This window comes from Bison bison, unplaced genomic scaffold (genome assembly GCF_000754665.1).
Source record: "Bison bison bison isolate TAMUID 2011002044 unplaced genomic scaffold, Bison_UMD1.0 scf7180017864068, whole genome shotgun sequence".
Lineage (NCBI taxonomy): Eukaryota > Metazoa > Chordata > Mammalia > Artiodactyla > Bovidae > Bison > Bison bison.
The window spans coordinates 3,652,884-3,670,134 of NW_011494640.1; the positions used below are offsets into that span (position 1 = coordinate 3,652,884).

Sequence of the window (17,251 nt, forward strand, 5' to 3'; positions counted from 1 at the left end):
TCCAATTCCTGGGTTGGGAAGAGCCCCTGGAGAAGGGACAGGCCACCCACTCCAGTATTCCTGGGCTTCCCTGGTGGCTCAGATGTTAAAGAATCTGCCTGCAATGTGAGAAACCCGGGTTCAATTCCTTAGTTGGGAAGATCCCTTAGAGGAGGGCATGGTAACCCACTCCAATATTCTTACTTGGAGAATTCCATGGACACAGGAGCCTGGCGGGCTACAGTCCATGGGCTCGAAAAGAGTCAGACACAACTGAGTGACTAAGCACAGCACACCATTTCAGTAGCAAGCTGCTCGCCCTGCATGCTTGCAGTCCAAGCTTAGTACCTTTTTTTCTTTTACAGAGAGTTAGTATTTCTTCTCCCACTCCAGTACTCTTGCCTGGAAAATCCCATGAACGGAGGAGCCTGGTAGGCTGCAGTCCATGGGGTCGCTAAGAGTTGGGTACGACTGAGCGACTTTACTTTCACGCATTGGAGAAGGAAATGGCAACCCACTCCAGTGTTCTTGTCTGGAGAATCCCAGGGACGGGGGAGCCTGGTGGGCTGCTGTCTATGGGGTCGCACAGAGTCAGACGCAACTGAAGCGACTTAGCAGCAGCAGCAGTATTTTTTCTAAGGGTTCAAGGCAGTATCTTTTTTCAATCATACAGCTGAACATCTGAGAATGTAACATATTTCCTGACTTTGTGTTTTAGTGTTTGTGAAAAGAAAGTCATTGCAACTAAATGCAACGTGGTACCCTGGACTGAACCCTGGAACAGAAAGATAATTGGTGGAAAGACTGGGGAAATCCAAATAAAGTATGGATTTAGTTAATAGCAATGTTCCAATGTCAACTTTTCAGTTATGACAAATGTACCATGGTAATGTAAGATGTTAGGAAGGGGTGGGGGGAGCTGGGTGTGTGGTATACGGGACCTCTCTGTACTATCTTTGCAACTTTTCTGTAAATTTAAATTTATTACAAAAACAGAAGAGTTTATAAAAAGAAGGCCACCGGTTTTCATTACTTGATCTCATAACTGTTATAAATCTTTGATGGTCATTGTGACTGGTGTGAGGTTGTTATACATTTAAATGTGGAAGAAGTTTATGTTAATGAAATACAATCTATTTTTACATACTGGAGACTGGGGTTAAGATTTGATTTGCAAAAAGGGCTTTACCACTAAAAAAACAAAAAAGACAGACATAGGGGTCTTGCCCTGTGTAATTTGGGAAACCTAGTGTAATTCCAAGTCTTGGCTCTGTCATTAGTAAACTAATATTGGAGATGCTCAAAGTCAGCCCACTGGGCACCCCACGGTCTGCCGGGGTCCCTCAGTCCTCCCAGGGGACCTTCGTTCTTCGTAAGCCTTTGCCTTGGGCCCCTCCAGTAACCAGAGCCCCGGACCTGCCTGCTGCTCCACTCGTGCACCTGTGGTTCCCTCTTTCTGGAGCACCTTTCTGAGAGTTTCGCATGTGGCCGACTTTTGTACATCCTTTAAGATTCAGCTCATCAGCATCTCTGAAACAGTTATCCAGGTTCCCCTAGGGGGACCAGGCACTGTGTTTTATACCTCCCTCCGACCTGCTCCTGTTCTTTCCAAAAGGACTTGAGGCAGTTCTGAACTGTCACTCACTGTATCCCCCTGAGCTCTCATGACGCATCTACGGCTCTTGCTCTCAGCCTAATTGCTCCTTTATGTGACTCTCCTCTCCACTAGACCACGGAATCTTCAGGAATGAGGACTGTTTCTGTCTCTCTGTCCAGCGCTTTGACACACAGCAGGCACTTACAGTTTACAAATGAATGGCTGACTTTTGCCCAGAAAACAAATCACCTATTTTTGTCTATTTTAATTAACTGTTTATCATTATCACATGAAACATTTTATGAACTACATAGTAAACTTCCACTTAAACATCTGTACTTAACAAGTTGATAGGCAGCTAGTATTTTAAGTGTATGATAAGCCTGCTTCCCAGGTGGTGCTGGTAGTAAAGAATCCACTTGCCAGTGCAGGAGGCCAGGGTTGGATCCCTGGGTCGGGAAGATCCCCTGGAGAAGGAAATGGCAACTCAATCCAGTATTCTTGCCTGGAAAACCCCATGGACAGAGGGGCCTGGTAGGCTATTGTCCCTGGAGATGCAAAGGGTTGAACATGACTGAGCACACATTATTATTATTATTGTTATTGTTATTAAACTGTTCTGGCTATTCTCGCTTAAAAACTATCGGTACACTCAGCAGCTGACCAAGGTTATAAACACTGCTTGATATCCTATGTCTTACACAGAGGAAAACAAGCTAAACATTAAAACTTTTGGGGTAGTATAATTATGCCTAATTTTTAAAGGGCATTCCTTTCAATAAGCTTTCACTAGATCTTAAGGCAGGATTCAGGTGGACTTCTGAGAAAACAGTCTTTATATCCATATAGTTTTGTATAGACAGTTATTTCCGAAAAGCAAAGGAATGAAGATGTTACAAGCACATCCGTGGTTTGGCATGTCAGGGCCTCTCATAAACTGGGCCTGTTCTCCGCCCGTGGTGCTGGGACTGCCCCACGGCGCACGGCACGTGTGTCGAGTGCGCAGCACGTCAGGGACCTTGTGGGAGGGAGGCTGAGACAGCCACTTGGAAAGTGGCTTCTGCACGTACCAGTTCTGTTGCTTCGGGGGAGACTCGCCTAGACAGCATAGTGGTCCCCACACTTGGCTACTTGAGACCTGCCACGGTCCTGGAGAGACCCTGGGGTAGGGTGCTAAGTACAGGACACAATGTCTGACTGGAAAAGAGAAGTGAGTGCTCGAGCAGGTGAGAAACCGCTGACCGTCACCAGCATCTTGTGAACGCATAGGCATCCCTCATCCCTGGAGAGTTTTCCACAGTGTCTTTTTCAGCTTCATTACTCAGTGTGGCCCACGTGGAGAGTTCCTTCTAAGTTCTCAAACGCTCTCACTTTCCCTGTCCCAACTCTACAGATCCACAAGTCCTCTGACAGTCTTGCACAGGTCCTGGCTGAACAATGATGGAGAAAATAACCAAGACGGGCAGGTCCTCCCCCCCTACTCCATCCAATTAGCTCCGGATCCCGCAAGTTGTGCATTCAAAATCTCTCTGAGTCTTTTCCTCTCCCTCTTCTGCTGTTCGAATGTGGAACCTTCGTCTGTCTTGGGACATATCCTAAGTATCCTAAACCATCAGCAGAGTTCGAGAGTTGAAATTACTCTGGGTAAGATTTCCATATCATTTTCCAGACTTTCAAATCTTCTTACTAAATTCCACCCAGTGATAATCTGCAATCCTATTTACATTGGGACACATTGTCTTTATCTCCCCCAATGGCTGATGAGCTGAATTCAGAAATTTTATTTTTTTGCTCATCCTGCTAATGAGCAAAGGCCCAAACGTCATCATGAAGGCCAAGAGGTCTTCAGTACAAGCCTGCATCCTCCATGTGCAGCGGCCAGGAGCTCTCAAGAGGAAGCCGGCAGAGGGCCCACAGAATCCATCTCCAAAGAGATGGCAGAGCTGACAGGGGATGCTAACCTCTCCCACGTACCTGGCCATGCTCTGCTGTGGGATGTGATTGCTAGATTGGGAGGAGACGAGTCTGGGGGCGGATGTGAATGCTCCTTGTTCAGGATGTTCCTCAACCACCAGGCTGAAGACATCTACTGCTCTATTCTCTGGGGTCCAGTTGGATACCACTGCGGTGCTCAACTCGCCTATGATTCTGTGAGCAAAGATCTCTCTCTGTTTTGGGGTGGTTACTCAAAGCCTCAAGGGGCCATGACTGAGGGGAGGGGCCCTCGTACCGATAAGTACCTTTCTGCTCTGTCTCACTGTTCCTCAACCACACAGTGGCTAAGGTGATTTTCTATCTTAGTCAAAGGAGATGATGTCACTTCCTTGCTTGACCGCAAGATGAAACCCAAGCTCCCTGGTCTGCCTTTGAAACTTCATCTCTTGGCTCCCCCTGCAGTTCATACCCCAGCAATTCCAAACTACGTACTGTTCCTTGGATGTTCCATGCTTTCTCTAACCTCTAATTGAGATGCTCTCTCCAACCACTTTTGTCTACCAAGGAATTTTCTACTCACAATTTGAAACACTGCTCAAAAATCAATTGATGAAGCCTTCCTGGCTCTTAAAAAATTTCCTCTCCCACCACCAGTCCAGGGAGAGACAGTTCCTCTCTCCTCTGATGCTCCCTCTCTGCGGAGCACTTCCACACCCACAGGCAGTGCAGGGTACTGTCACTGTTCCCTGCCTACCTCCCCTGACCACCCAGGGCAAGAGCAGCCTCTCTCTTGTCTTTCCAGACCTGGTACACAGCCAGTACTCAACAAATGCTAACTGGTGACACTTCAGGCAGCAGAAAAGGAAAGGGGCTTAAAGGGTGCTAAGTCTTCTTACGCCTGTTTCAGGGCCAGAATCAAAGCTGGGTCAGGGCAGATCTTAAAAGCCGGTTACAGGAAAAAAGGACACTGAAGATCCCACACTGACTTTCTAAGCATTGTGGACCAGGGCTTAGGACAGTGGAGAGAAATGGATCACTTAGGTAAATTGCCCAAGGCAGCTGGGTGGGGGTACCATCAAGACTATAAAATCTTCTGTTAGCCTCACAGAGCAGAAACATCTGCTAAAGCCACAGCGGGCAGGCTGGCCAAGTTCAGCAATGGGTTAGCCAGGACAGCCCTGTGACCAGCGGAAAGGGCCACAGACGGGGGAGAATCAATCATCTAGGAAAAAAGGAACAGGAAGGACTAGCCGTGATACAGGAGTCACAACAGCTCGCAGGGGGCAGATGGCAACGCCCACTGGGGGTTCTCCAGCGCCGGGTGGGGTGCGGGGGTGGAGGCAGGCTGCAGGGGCTTCTTCTGCCCCTTTTACCCCAGGCCTCTGCCAGCTCCCAAACCTCTCTCCCACCGGCAGTGCCTACTGGCTATGAGAGCCTGAGAACTTGGTGAGTTTTTCCTCCTGTTCTCTCAGGACTTCGAGGTTTTAACGATAAGGTACATTCAGCTAGCTCCCCACTCACAGGCTGAAATGACTTACAGCGAAGAGATAATTCATCTGCCAGCCAACATCTCTGCTTAAAGAGTTTTCTTTTTCATATCAACACTTCCATGAATTCTGAATTTGATCAACTCTTTGCTCCACAGTTTGACATTAACAAAACATCAACACTCTGACAACCTGCTGGGGTCATAAAGGAACATCTTAAAACTCTTTGGACTCCATATTAAGTCGGGCTTCCAATCCCCATCTTTGATCTCTATTATAAAGCAGTACCAATAAAATATCGTAGAGATTTATGGGAGAACTTTCATTTGAGCTGTTTCACACCTAAAATAACACAAGTGCTTGAGCCAACAGGCAGAAAATTTAGGTTTAGGTTTCAACTGTTTAGGTTTTATTTTAAAAACTTCTTCACTTATTTTTTAAACATTACCTTAAATTCTATTATTGCCTTGTATTTCCCTCTCAGAGAAAATAGCTTGGGGATATTAAGTAGCTAGCTGTCACATCCTTCTGAGCAGGACAAGACTAAGCTGAGATAGACAGTTGTCCCGTATCCTAACAGATATCTATCTTTTGTCAAAAAGAGTGCTTTTTCATAGGATTTAAATACAATATACAAATTTATCTTTCCTTCTAAGTGTACCCTAATGTTAACGAGTAACTAAATCTGTATTAGTGTGAGTAAAATCCCAACAAAAAGAATTTCATGTATAAGATAGTATGGTGATATCTGAGGCTTCCCAGGTGGTGCCAGTGGTAAAGAATCCACCTGCCAATGCAGGAGACATAAGAGACGCGGGTTTGATCCCTGGGTCGGGAAGATCCCCTAAAGGAGGGCATGGCAACCCATTTCAGTATTCTTGCCTGGAGAATCCCCATGGACTCCACATGGAGCCTGGCAGGCTACAGGGCCATAGGGTTGCAAAGAGTGGGACATGATTGAAGCAACTTAGAATGCATGCACATGATGCTAATCTGGACAGTAACATAGTATCTGGACCCAAGATCTATTTCACTGAAGACTATCCTAATCAATGGGAGAATTTCCCAAATCAAGCTTAGACTATAATGCTGACGTCAGTTACTTATAGGTGAGTAACATGGAATGAAAAGAGACTGATGCCACCTTCCCTACAGATGGTATGCCCTCCCCCACCCCCCAACACACACACTCTGCCCCAGTCTGATGAACTTGAGAGAGAGAGAAACGATTTTGCCAAATGAGACAGAGGGAACCTGGGTGGGGGGTGGGGAGAGCAGCAGCTTTGAAGCAGACGTTTATAGGCAAAGTCAAGTGAAAACAGCAGAAAAGTTCCTGGACACGGTCCTTTAAGAAACACAAATGAGTAGGAAGAAAGGTCAGAGCAGTAGTTCAAAGGAATCAGAAAGCACAGCTGCTGCTGCCCAAGGCTGCGGCCGGCACCACTCACGAATGCCAAGCTTGGGGGCAGGGTCCGGCAGCAGGAGCCCTCCCTCCACTCAGCTCCTGGCCTTTCAGGGCCAAGAAGCCCCAACTCTGCAGTCCCAGAGAGAAATGCTAGAACGGTGACAGTCACAAAACCAAAGGAAAGAGAAGAGCAAAGGAAACAGGCTGATTAGTTACTTAACTCAATTTTCATTTTCTGAATTTGAAATGTAATTCCTGGCTATAAAAAGGAGAGTGTGGCTGCTAGATAAGAGAAAGCCATCTGCTTGGAATAAGAACTTCTAGTTGGGTCAAAACTTCTTAAACATTTGAATCTATAGGGGAAGAACGTTTCACATTTATTCACCTCATGGAGTCTGACTGCTACCTCTATTTCTCTTTCCATCACAACGTTACAGTTTTTGCAGATAAAAGGGGTTTTAAAGTCTCATCTCCCTTCCCTAAGTAAGGCTCTGGGCCAAACAAAGGCTGGATTGAGCCAACTGCATTTCTGGGCAGGAGGTGTAGACGGGATGTCTCCAACCTGAGGTTATAAGTGTCGTCAAGGTACAAACATCAGAGCTGTGTTCTCAGGAGGGCCAAGTCTGAGTCGGGGTCTTGGATTTTGAGGTCAGTTCCTTTGCCTGAGTAGGCTGCTTGCATACGCTAAAAGGAACCAGAGTGGAATGCTGAAAGTCACCCCCACAAGCTTCAGAAGAAAAAAGATTTCAACACACACACACCCCCCACACACAATTCATAAGGAAGAGCTTGAAGCATTTTCACAAACTGAACACTCATGGGCCCAGACCAAGAATCATAAGAAGCCCCCACCAGATGGGCCCCTTTCCTCAAGGGTAATCACTATCTTGTGGAGAAGGGCATGGCAACCCACTCCAGTACTCCTGCCTGGAGAACCCTGTGGACGGATGAACCTGGCAGGCTGCAGTCCATGGGGTCACAAAGAGTTGGACATGACGGAAGCAACTGAGCACCATCACTATCCTGACTTCTCGCTTTGCTTGTTTTTGAACGTTATGTAAATGGACTCACACAGTGTGTACTCTCGTGTCTGCTTTCTTTCCCCGTTACGTTCGTGTGTGGAGCTGTCACTCATTGTTGTACAGCATCCCACTGAGTGCCTATACCACAGCTGATGGGATTGAATAGTTTCTAGTTTTTTGGCTACTTTAATAGTGTTGCAACAAATATTGTCATACGTTTTCCTTCTAACACATGCATGCATTTCTGTTAAGTACATACCTAGAAGTAAAACTGTCAGGCCATTCAACTTTAAAAGATTCTGCCTATCTTATCACACTCAGATCGGGTGGCTTAAACAACACATACTAATTTCTCACTGTTCTGGGGGCTGGGACATCTAGAATCAAGGTGATGGCAGATCAATGTCTAGGAGGGCCCGTTTCCTGGTTCAGGGATGACACCTTCCTGCAGGATCCTCATATGGTGATGAGAAAGCTCTCTGGGCTCTCTTCCTGTTGCTGCTGCTGCTAAGTCACTTCAGTTGTGTCCAACTCTGTGCGACCCCATAGATGGCAGCCCGCCAGGCTCCTCCGTCCCTGGGATTCTCCAGGCAAGAATACTGGAGTGGGTTGCCATTGCCTTCTCTGGGCTTTCTTCCTATAAGGGCACTAATTTCATTCATGAGGACTCCACCCTAAAGACCTAATCACCTCCCAAAGGCCCCACCTCATAAGATCATCACATTAGGGATTAGGATTTCAATACATGAGTTTGAGGGGGAAACAAACATTCAGTCCATAACTCTGAATGGATGCCTTATGAGACCCAGGCTTGATGATATATTTCTCACTTCAGGTCAGCCTACCAGAAATGCAACATCCTCCTAAGTAACTCATGGCTCCTGAGGTACTAGTGGGCTACCCTATACTGGGGAAGCTCAGAAATTGAGGCTACTATGAATGAGGATATTAAATAAAGGCATGAGGAAACTCATAAAGGAAACAAGGAATGTCATCAGTAGAAATGGGTGTAACAATAACAATACTTCTTCTGGTCCCAGTTGATAGGTCTTATTTGGTTGTAAGTGAACACTGAGTGGAATATGAACTTGAAAAATGTTGAGTAGACCCTCCAAAAAACACAAACACGCACTGAGGGCCAGCACTGTTCATTCACATGGATAGAAGTGCAATGGTGATGGCTCAGGTTTCACAGCCAGGGGAGGGGAGGTCAGGCGGCAAGCCTCGCGTGTTGATGTTCAGTGATTTGTGTGGGTGGTGCATTTGGGCTGCATTCTCTTAGGCCACCTATACCTGCCCTCGGCTTGGGCACAGGTGTCACAGACATCATGTGGGATGGGGGTCAAACAGAAGTCCTCAAACACCACATTTAGGTTTGAACAGGCCACAGAGGCCAGACGGGCATGGATGCTTGGACATAAGCTAAGTCTTTGGGGTAGAACACCTCCTGTTCAGAAGAGGATACAGCTTTCCATTCCCACTGAGGGGTGACTGAAGGTTCTGGGTCTTTTAGTACCACTATGCCTAGAGGTTACCTGTCACTGATAACACACTGTTAATTATAACAGGGTCTGAATGATTATGCAGCATCTGACCCAGAATTTCACAGCTCAATGATCAACTCCATCCCCCTCTCTTTCAGTATTCTCATATCTGGAGCAGCAGAAAACACCTACATGGAGGTTCTGAGCACCTACTATAAACGGCAGGCAAAGCTGAACACCTGAATAAACCAGATGTCCAATTTTCTTGACAGTGTCTTTTGCTGAGCATAGATTTTTAATTTTAATTAAGCCCAGCTTATCGATTCTTTCTTTCAGAGGTGTGTCTTTGGTACTGCATCAAAAAGGTCATTGCCAAACTGAGGGCATCTAAATCTTCTCCAATGTTATCTTGTAGGAGTTTTATAGTTTCACATTTTACATTTAGGTCTGTGGTCCATTTGAGTTAATTTATGTCCTTTCCCTTCTGAGGGAGTCAGTGATTGGGGTGGACAAGTTGAACATGTGAGAGGAACCTGGTAAATACTAGACATCCTAGGACCTTTTGGATTGTCCCTGAGGACTCCTGTTCTAGAACTGCCAGCACCTTTGTAAGCACAACACAGGCACGTTGCTAAAACCGGACTCCAGGGATTCTAGAATGTACCCCTCTTGGGGTTGGCAAGGAGACTGCTGGTATAAGTTATCCAAGACCATGTGTGTAAGGGGGGGGCAGGTGGAGTGCTGGACTGTACAGGACTGGGTTGGGGAAATGAATGAGGATTCAACTATGCAATAACCCTTCTGCCCAGCAGAGATTCTTACTGTTAGCAGACGGCTGGGGCACTCACAGGCCAAATGACATGGCTTATTGGACCCTGGCAGGGACATGTCTGGAAGTCTATCTTCCACATGTCACCCATGCTGCCAGGTATGGCTGAGGTGCTCAGGCCTCAGAGCACAGCTCTAGAAGGTCCTGGAGCTGAGGAATGATGGGATATATAATATCACCATTATCCAAGGTGACAGCCTCAGATGACAGCCATGTTGAAGCTGCAGAGACCCTGGCGAAAGTGGGCTCCAGAGACAAGAGAGAGCAGCTAAGAAATCCCTGACACAGCTGATGCCTCTATTTGTACAGAGCCTTGGTTTCAGACTTGAAAGGAATGTATACTCTAATAGCGGGGCGAACTTACAGGCCTTGGGCCCCACGCCAGTCACGCATTTGGAATGTGGCTCCTCTGTCTTTGTGTCTGAAAAGACACACCCTTGGCAGATGGCACGATCTGGGAAATGATGTGATGGGGAGGCAGTGGGCATGGTGGTGCCACAGGGACACGCGGGAAAACTGACATGAAATCGTCAGTGACAGTTTTAAGGTCTCTACCAAGTAAAAAACGACCCAGTAGAGTACTGCCTCTTAAAAAGACCCACTGCCACCCTTCACATTGCCAGGATGACACGAGTCCTTCCCTTTAGGTCTGTGGTCCACATGAGTTAATCTTTGTCCTTTCCCTTCTGAGGGGGTCAGTGATTGGGGTGGACAAGTTGGGCATGCCAGAAGAACTTGGTAAATACTAGACATCCTAGGCTAAGTCCTATGGCCATGGCCCACTCATGATACGAGCATGGGCTCAGGCTCCTGGGACCCCAGGGGTGGGGCATTTCCAGAGTGAGCAGCACACACAAGAGCTGTTCCTCATGATTTTTTTTTAAAAGGACAAACAAACAAAGGAAGATAACATAACAGAAGCATGTTTTTCAACCCAAGAAACTAGAGACTGATTTTTACCTTCTGAACCAAGTAGACACTCGTAGCTCTCTCAGCAGCCACTTTATCCAGACTGGATCCCTCAGGAACAAAGTAACTGACATCAGCAATGTGCACGCCCACTTCAAAGTTGCCTGTAAATGCACAAGAAGGTTGATCAGCCTGGAACTGAAGGCCAGGGTGACCCTTCCTGGGAATCTACCCCGAGAAGGCAGGTCGCTCTCCGAGGTCAGGGGGCGGGGAGCCCAGGCTGCCTCCTTCAGGCTCTCCACCGACCCTCTGCGGAGTACGCTAGGGTTACTTTCCTCACTAGTCCAACAGATGAGATTTTTTTATCCTGAATAGACGACACTAACCATTTTTACAAGATGTTTACCACTGCTAAAGTTTTCTTTGTCTCTGAGTAAACATCAGTACACTTGCAGAAGAAGACTCATTTTGGATGATTAATGAATCCTCAGCTCACCAGAAGGAATTAGTCCCTAAAGCCTCTGAAAGCACTGCCCCTTCGGTCTATGCCAGCCTTCACTCAGCCCCAGGGCTGGCCTTCCTACCTGATTTCACCCTTCCCCCCATCCCACCCTCCACACTGCTGCTAATACCCGGCAGAACCACAGGTGCAGTGATGTCGAGCCTCTTACTCATGCCCTTGCACAGGCTCGCCTCAATCCACCTTGCCAGCCTGATGGCTCATCTTCCACGCACTCTCTACACAGACGTCGTGGGAAACCTCTTCCCACTCCCAGAATGTATCTTACCTCATCCCATTTGGATGCTTGCTTGGCTCATGCTTTTTCGTACACTTGGGATAATAATTGCAACAGGATTTGCCCACCCAAATCCTTCTCACCATATAAGGGTCGATGGAGACAGAATCCCAGAACAAGACAAGATGCTCTGACCTGTTTCCCCCACCTGCACCACTACAGTACCTAACCCACAGCTGAAGATGTTTATCGTGGTCTTTTCAGAGCTATCATCACTCCCAGACACCACAGGGCATCTTTACTGGCTCCTGTGTTCACTATCTGCCCCTACAGTGAAGGTTGCAGTAAGGCAGTGCCTTTAGTGCCAAGTCCACTGCTGTGGGCCCAGTGCCTAGAAGAATGCCTGACATGGTGAAAGTGAAAGTGAAGTCACTCAGCCGTGTCCGACTCTTTGCGACCCCATGAACTACAGCCTACCACACTCCTTCATCCATGGAATTTTCCAGACAAGAGTACTGGAGTGGGTTGTCATTTCCTTCTCCAGGGGATCTTCCCGACCCAGGGATCGAACCTGGGTCTCCCGCATTTGTAGGCAGACGCGTTTACCATCTGAGCCACCAGGGAAATCCCTGACATGGTAGGCACTCAATAAATACTTCCTGAGTGAATGAATCAACAATTAGTGTGTCTGCCTGTTGTCTTTGCTGTTCTGGTAAAAGACCTACTTTCTTTCCCTTTTAGAATTGCCTGTTCCCTTCCTGGCGGAGTTGTTTTTTCAGCAGGTCCCGCTTGCTCTATCAGTTCTACCAGAGACCTAATCCAAGGACTCAGGCTGGTGGGAACTGCATCAAAGTGGGCTTGGGGGCTAGTTAGGGTATACATTTAGGATTTACTCTTGAACATCCTCTACATCATCTATCGGATATACTGTATGTGATTACACACATACACACCAACATGTACACGTGAAAATGCACAGAGTGGACAGAATATGGAAAAGAGCACACCTGTGAAATGGCCCTTGACTTGGAGACAGTGAGCAGCATGGGCACTGATGATACAAGCACAGAGGGGAACTGCTCACCATTTAAATATGTGCTTGACGGAATTCCACTATACCCCATTCTGGTTCATAGTGACTGGTCTAGGTATAGGCATGTGACCCAAGTAGATTTACTCTGAGCCTGTTTTTTTTTTTTTTAATTAATTAATTTTTTATTGATGGATAACTGCTTTACACAATTCTGCTGTTTTCTGTCAAACCTCAACATGAATCAGCCATAGGTATACATATATCCCCTCCCTTTTGAAACTCCCTCCCATCTCCCTCCCCATCCCACCCATCTAGGTTGATACAGAGCCCCTGTTTGAGTTTCCTGAGCCATACAGCAAATTCCTGTTGGCTATCTATGTTACATATGGTAATGTAAGTTTCCATGTTACTCTTTCCATACATCTCACCCTCTCCTCACCTCTCCCCATGTCCATAAGTCTATTCTTTACGTCTGAGCCTGTTTCCAGGGGTTGATATGGACTTCAGAAAAGAGGGTCTCTCTCCCCAGACTCTGGACAATAAGTCTGGAACTGTCAAGGAAACACCTTTGCTCCATAATTATGCTGACAGAGAAAACAACAAGGCTGAGAATCACAGGGAGATGCACAATGGCCTTGTTTGGACTTGAGGGCACAGCTGAACATGAAACCAGCCTACCTGGAGACTTGGAAGTTCACGTGTCGATCAATTTCCTTTTGGTTATGACTCACTAAAATAACCAAGCCTGATAGCCAAGCTGACTCAGAGGCGCTCGCTAACATGTCACCACTTTTTCTTCTGCTTTACCTGGATAATCAGTCTTAAGGTATCTCACATTTTAGCTGCAAACTCTGTAGCTATTTCAGTTCAGTTCAGTCACTCAGTCGTGTCCAACTCTTTGTGACCCCATGGACTGTAGCACGCCAGGCCTCCCTGTCCATCACCAACTCCCAGAGCTTGCTCAAACTCATGTCCTTCGAGTTGGTGATGCCATCCAACCATCTCATCCTCTGTCGTCCCCTTCTCCTCCTGCCCTCAATCCTTCCCAGCATCAGGGTCTTTTCCAATGAGTCAGTTCTTTGCATCAGGTGGCCAAAGTATTGGAGCTTGAGCTTGAGCTTCAGCATCGATCCTTCCAATGAATATTCAGGTTGATTTCCTTTAGGATTGAAGGGTTTGATCTCCTTGCTGTTGTAGCTATTTCCCTTATTTCTTCTTAACTGGGGGAAGATTTTTCCCTCAATTTTTTAAAATGGAAAAGTGTTTAAACTTGGGGTGGTTAAAATAAGAGGTTCAGGGAAAAAAAGAATTTAAGATTCCCCACTCTCATCTGTCTCACACTCGGGGCCCACCCTCCTACAGGGCAGCATTGGGGTTTTCCACCCAGTCCTGTAACATTAATACTTTAGGGGAAACCCAAACCCATCTAAGAAATATTGGCCGCTATGGGATCACAGAACAGGCCTATTTCCCACAGAGGAAGGGGCTGTCTGGAAAGCTGAGGAAAACCAGTGTGGCTCAAAGTTCAGCTGCTTCCCTGTGTGAGCTTCGCAGCTGTGTTGTTGGGTCACCAGGAGCAGAGAGACCTGCCTGCAAAGATCGAGGAACTCAGCCCGGAGAGAACGTGGCCAAGCGTCTCAGACGGCTCAACTCCCAATTTCCGTATTACCAGTATCTAAAACCAACACTGGGAGAAGGTAAAATAAAGTGTCTTCTTTTGAAGTCAGAGTTGTAATATACTGGCCTACCAGGTCAATATTGACTAAAGGAAAAGAGAGAGGATTATTACATCATGATATAAACCATCATTTTAAATTCAGTCTGTGTGCTGTTACTACACATGAACTTTCTGTCCTTAGTCAAAATTGACAAACTGACAAAGAGCTCATTACAGGAGATAAAACATGCAGGGGCCAATCAAAACAGATTTGAGAGGCTTAAATTTCTCTCGGGATTCCCAGAAGAGCCTCTAAAACCAGCAAAGAGGAGCTCTCTTACTCTCTCCTTTGGACCTTTTTTTATGGAAACCCTAAGTAAATATTTTATTACATATATTTACATAATGTGAACTTGCAGAACTCTTGAGTTTTTATTCTATGAAAGAGAAAATACAAATCCAAAAGGTTATGTAGTATATGCTGCCAAACATCCAGGACCAATTCGATGTTTCAAAAAGTAGTCTTCCATACAAAAGTATTCCTTAATTTTTTTTTTAAACATTAAAAATGTTCATCTGCTGGGGCTAAGGTGAGTCCCGAGAGTTGTGAAGAGCTGCGGAAGCAGAGGAAGGGAGAGTTCCCAAGGCCAGCCGTGTGTGGCTCACTGTGCACACTCCCAGACTTCCATGACTGCCCCTTTGGATGAACCTGAGTGAACACCACAGCGCTCCACCAATGAAAACGCTGACAGAACACAACGCAGGGGCTTAAGCGTCTTCTCTTCCAAGCTGGCCTCCCAGTCAGTCAGCCACATCCCGACTGCGTCCCTGTCAGGCAGCCCGTGACAGGCCCTCCTGGGTGGGGAGCTCACATCCTGAAGCCACTTGCTCTGAGGAGCTCTGGTCGTGAGCAAGAGCTTCCTTACACAGACCCAGGATACACAGAAATGGGGCCACGAGATTATTCTAGCACTGGGCATCTGTGAGAGGATCCGTCTGAGTAAGGCACCCGCAGTCTAATGGGGCGGGCAGGCACGCTAACACGGTGGCGGTCTGGTGTGACCAGGGCTATGAGAGAGGAAGGCTGCAAAACCTCATTCTGTGGGAGCGAGCTGAGATGAAATCTGTTTCAACTTCACTGAGAACATGTGAAAGTGTTTTGCAATCTAGAACAACAACATGAACATAACGTTGACAATGATGATCATAAAAATGATAAGGATAGCAGTAGTGACCATTTACTTAATATCTATTTTGTGCCAGGGGCTCCACACACATTCATGTAGCTTTGACAATAGCCATATAAACCGTGTTTCACAGATGAGTCATCTGAGGCTCAGAGAGGTTCCAGGTCACTTGTCTAAGGTTACCTGGCTAGTAATACAATAAACCCTGGATTCAAAACTGGGGCAGATCCAGAGCCTCTGCTCCCTTTTATGACGGCCCTCGCCAGCAACCGCTGTCGGGGTAACTCCAGGACGAGCCAACACAGCCCACGTTTCCATCTCAGTGGGTCACAGCTGGAAGTCCCTCCCTGTCTCTTCTCATTGAGCAGAAGCCACATTCTTGGCTCTGGATTCAGCAGTCCTGTCAGGGACTTTTCCCAGTGCTGTTTGCAGCCACATCCCTACTCCCACAGCCATCTCTTTAGCCTCTTGTCACAGGGACTGACTGCAGAACAACCTCTAAGCCATCAACTCTAGTCCTATTCAATTAAAGTCCCTGAGATGGAACCATTCCTTTCCACACTTCTGCTCTGCAGTCATCTTTAGCAGTGGCAGAGTGACTGTCCTAGGTACTTGAAAGGGTCAAGCCTGTTGCAGAAGGGAAAGTACCAAGCGTCCCTTTACCAGGAGTGAGAGCGGGGCCTTCCAGACGTGGGTCACCAGTGTTCACCTTTACCCCCTGCGCAAACCCTGCAGGCCCCCACAGCCCTGAGCATGCAGCCCAGTCCTGGCTTCTAAGGTCTTACTAGCCTGGCTCCTGCCAGCGTTCTTGCCCTTTGGCTTGTTTCTTCCACTCCTCTCTCTGCATGCTGTGCTCTGTCACTGTATCACAAAGCAGTAATCGTGACAAAATTTGTCATCATGTAGGTCTGCCCTGTGCACGTTCAACTTTCCTGGCCCTAAGCCCTTGAGTACCACAAACTGTCACCAAACTTCTTAAACTGTTCAAACCCATCACCTCCCTTGCAGGGCGCTTTCCTGTTTCTTTTCCTGATGACCCCCACCAGTCCTGTAGACCCCTGTGTAAAACCCACTCCCTCTGGCTGGCTTTCCCAATGATCTAGACCAGGTTGCCCCCCTCCCAAATTTGGTGTCTCCCACAGAATCTTACACCCTCCCTGCAGCCCCAACCCCCACTGGAAGGAGGTCCTGACATAGGTATCTCCCCTATCCTCTGTAATCAGCACAAAGAGCAAGGAAAAGATAGAGTGCACGGCTGGCACATAAGGTGGCGCTAGTGGTAAAGACTCTGCCCGCCATTTCAGGAGATGCAAGAGACGGGGGTTTGATCCATGGGTCAGGAAGAGAAGGTCGGGAAAAGACACGGAGAAGGAAATGGCAAGTCACTCTAGTAGTCTTGCTGGGAGAACCTCACGGACAGAGAAGCCTGGTGGGCTACAGTCCATGGGGCTGCAAAAGAGTCAGACATGATTGAGCACACACGCAAGAAAATAAAAACACAGGGCAGATTCGCTGCCACTCTGGGTGGAAAGGGACTGTAAACCCTGCCTGGTCTAACTGTGCAGAGTCCTCCCCACATCAGGTTCTTCCCTGAAAGTGTCCAACCTTCCATTTGCACGTCCGACGTGCCTGCCAAACCCCTACTTGCTAGTGCAGCCCACTCCACCCTCAGACATCAATGACGATGTAGACAAATCTCCCCTCAGAACCAAAACACCTGCTGAGCATCCCCGCCTGACGGCCCAGTTCCACCCCCCACGGGGCCGCCACATCTCCTCCAGGGACAGCACTCTGCCTTCAATAATGAGTGAAGTGGCCCATCTCTTTCACCGGGGGTGGGGGGGAGGGGGAGGGGCTCTCCTTGGGGGCAGCAGCAGCAGCTCCGAATGTTTACCCCCTGAGTCTGCCGCCCCTGGGTCTTCTCTCAGTGAAACAGCCACGTGGCTTGGGATCAAGTCACTTTGGAATCCTCAACACCCTCCTCCCAAAC

General features: G+C 47.5%; 1 protein-coding gene across 1 annotated transcript in view; it reads right to left on the bottom strand.

Moving 5' to 3' along the window:
- Nucleotides 1–17,251, bottom strand: part of DIS3L2 (DIS3 like 3'-5' exoribonuclease 2) — a 347,038-nt gene that overhangs the window by 111,448 nt on the left and 218,339 nt on the right. The window contains exon 11 of the mRNA XM_010837096.1: nt 10,699–10,811. Within this exon, the coding sequence (XP_010835398.1) occupies nt 10,699–10,811 (113 nt within the window). The remainder of the gene's footprint in view (nt 1–10,698; nt 10,812–17,251) is intronic.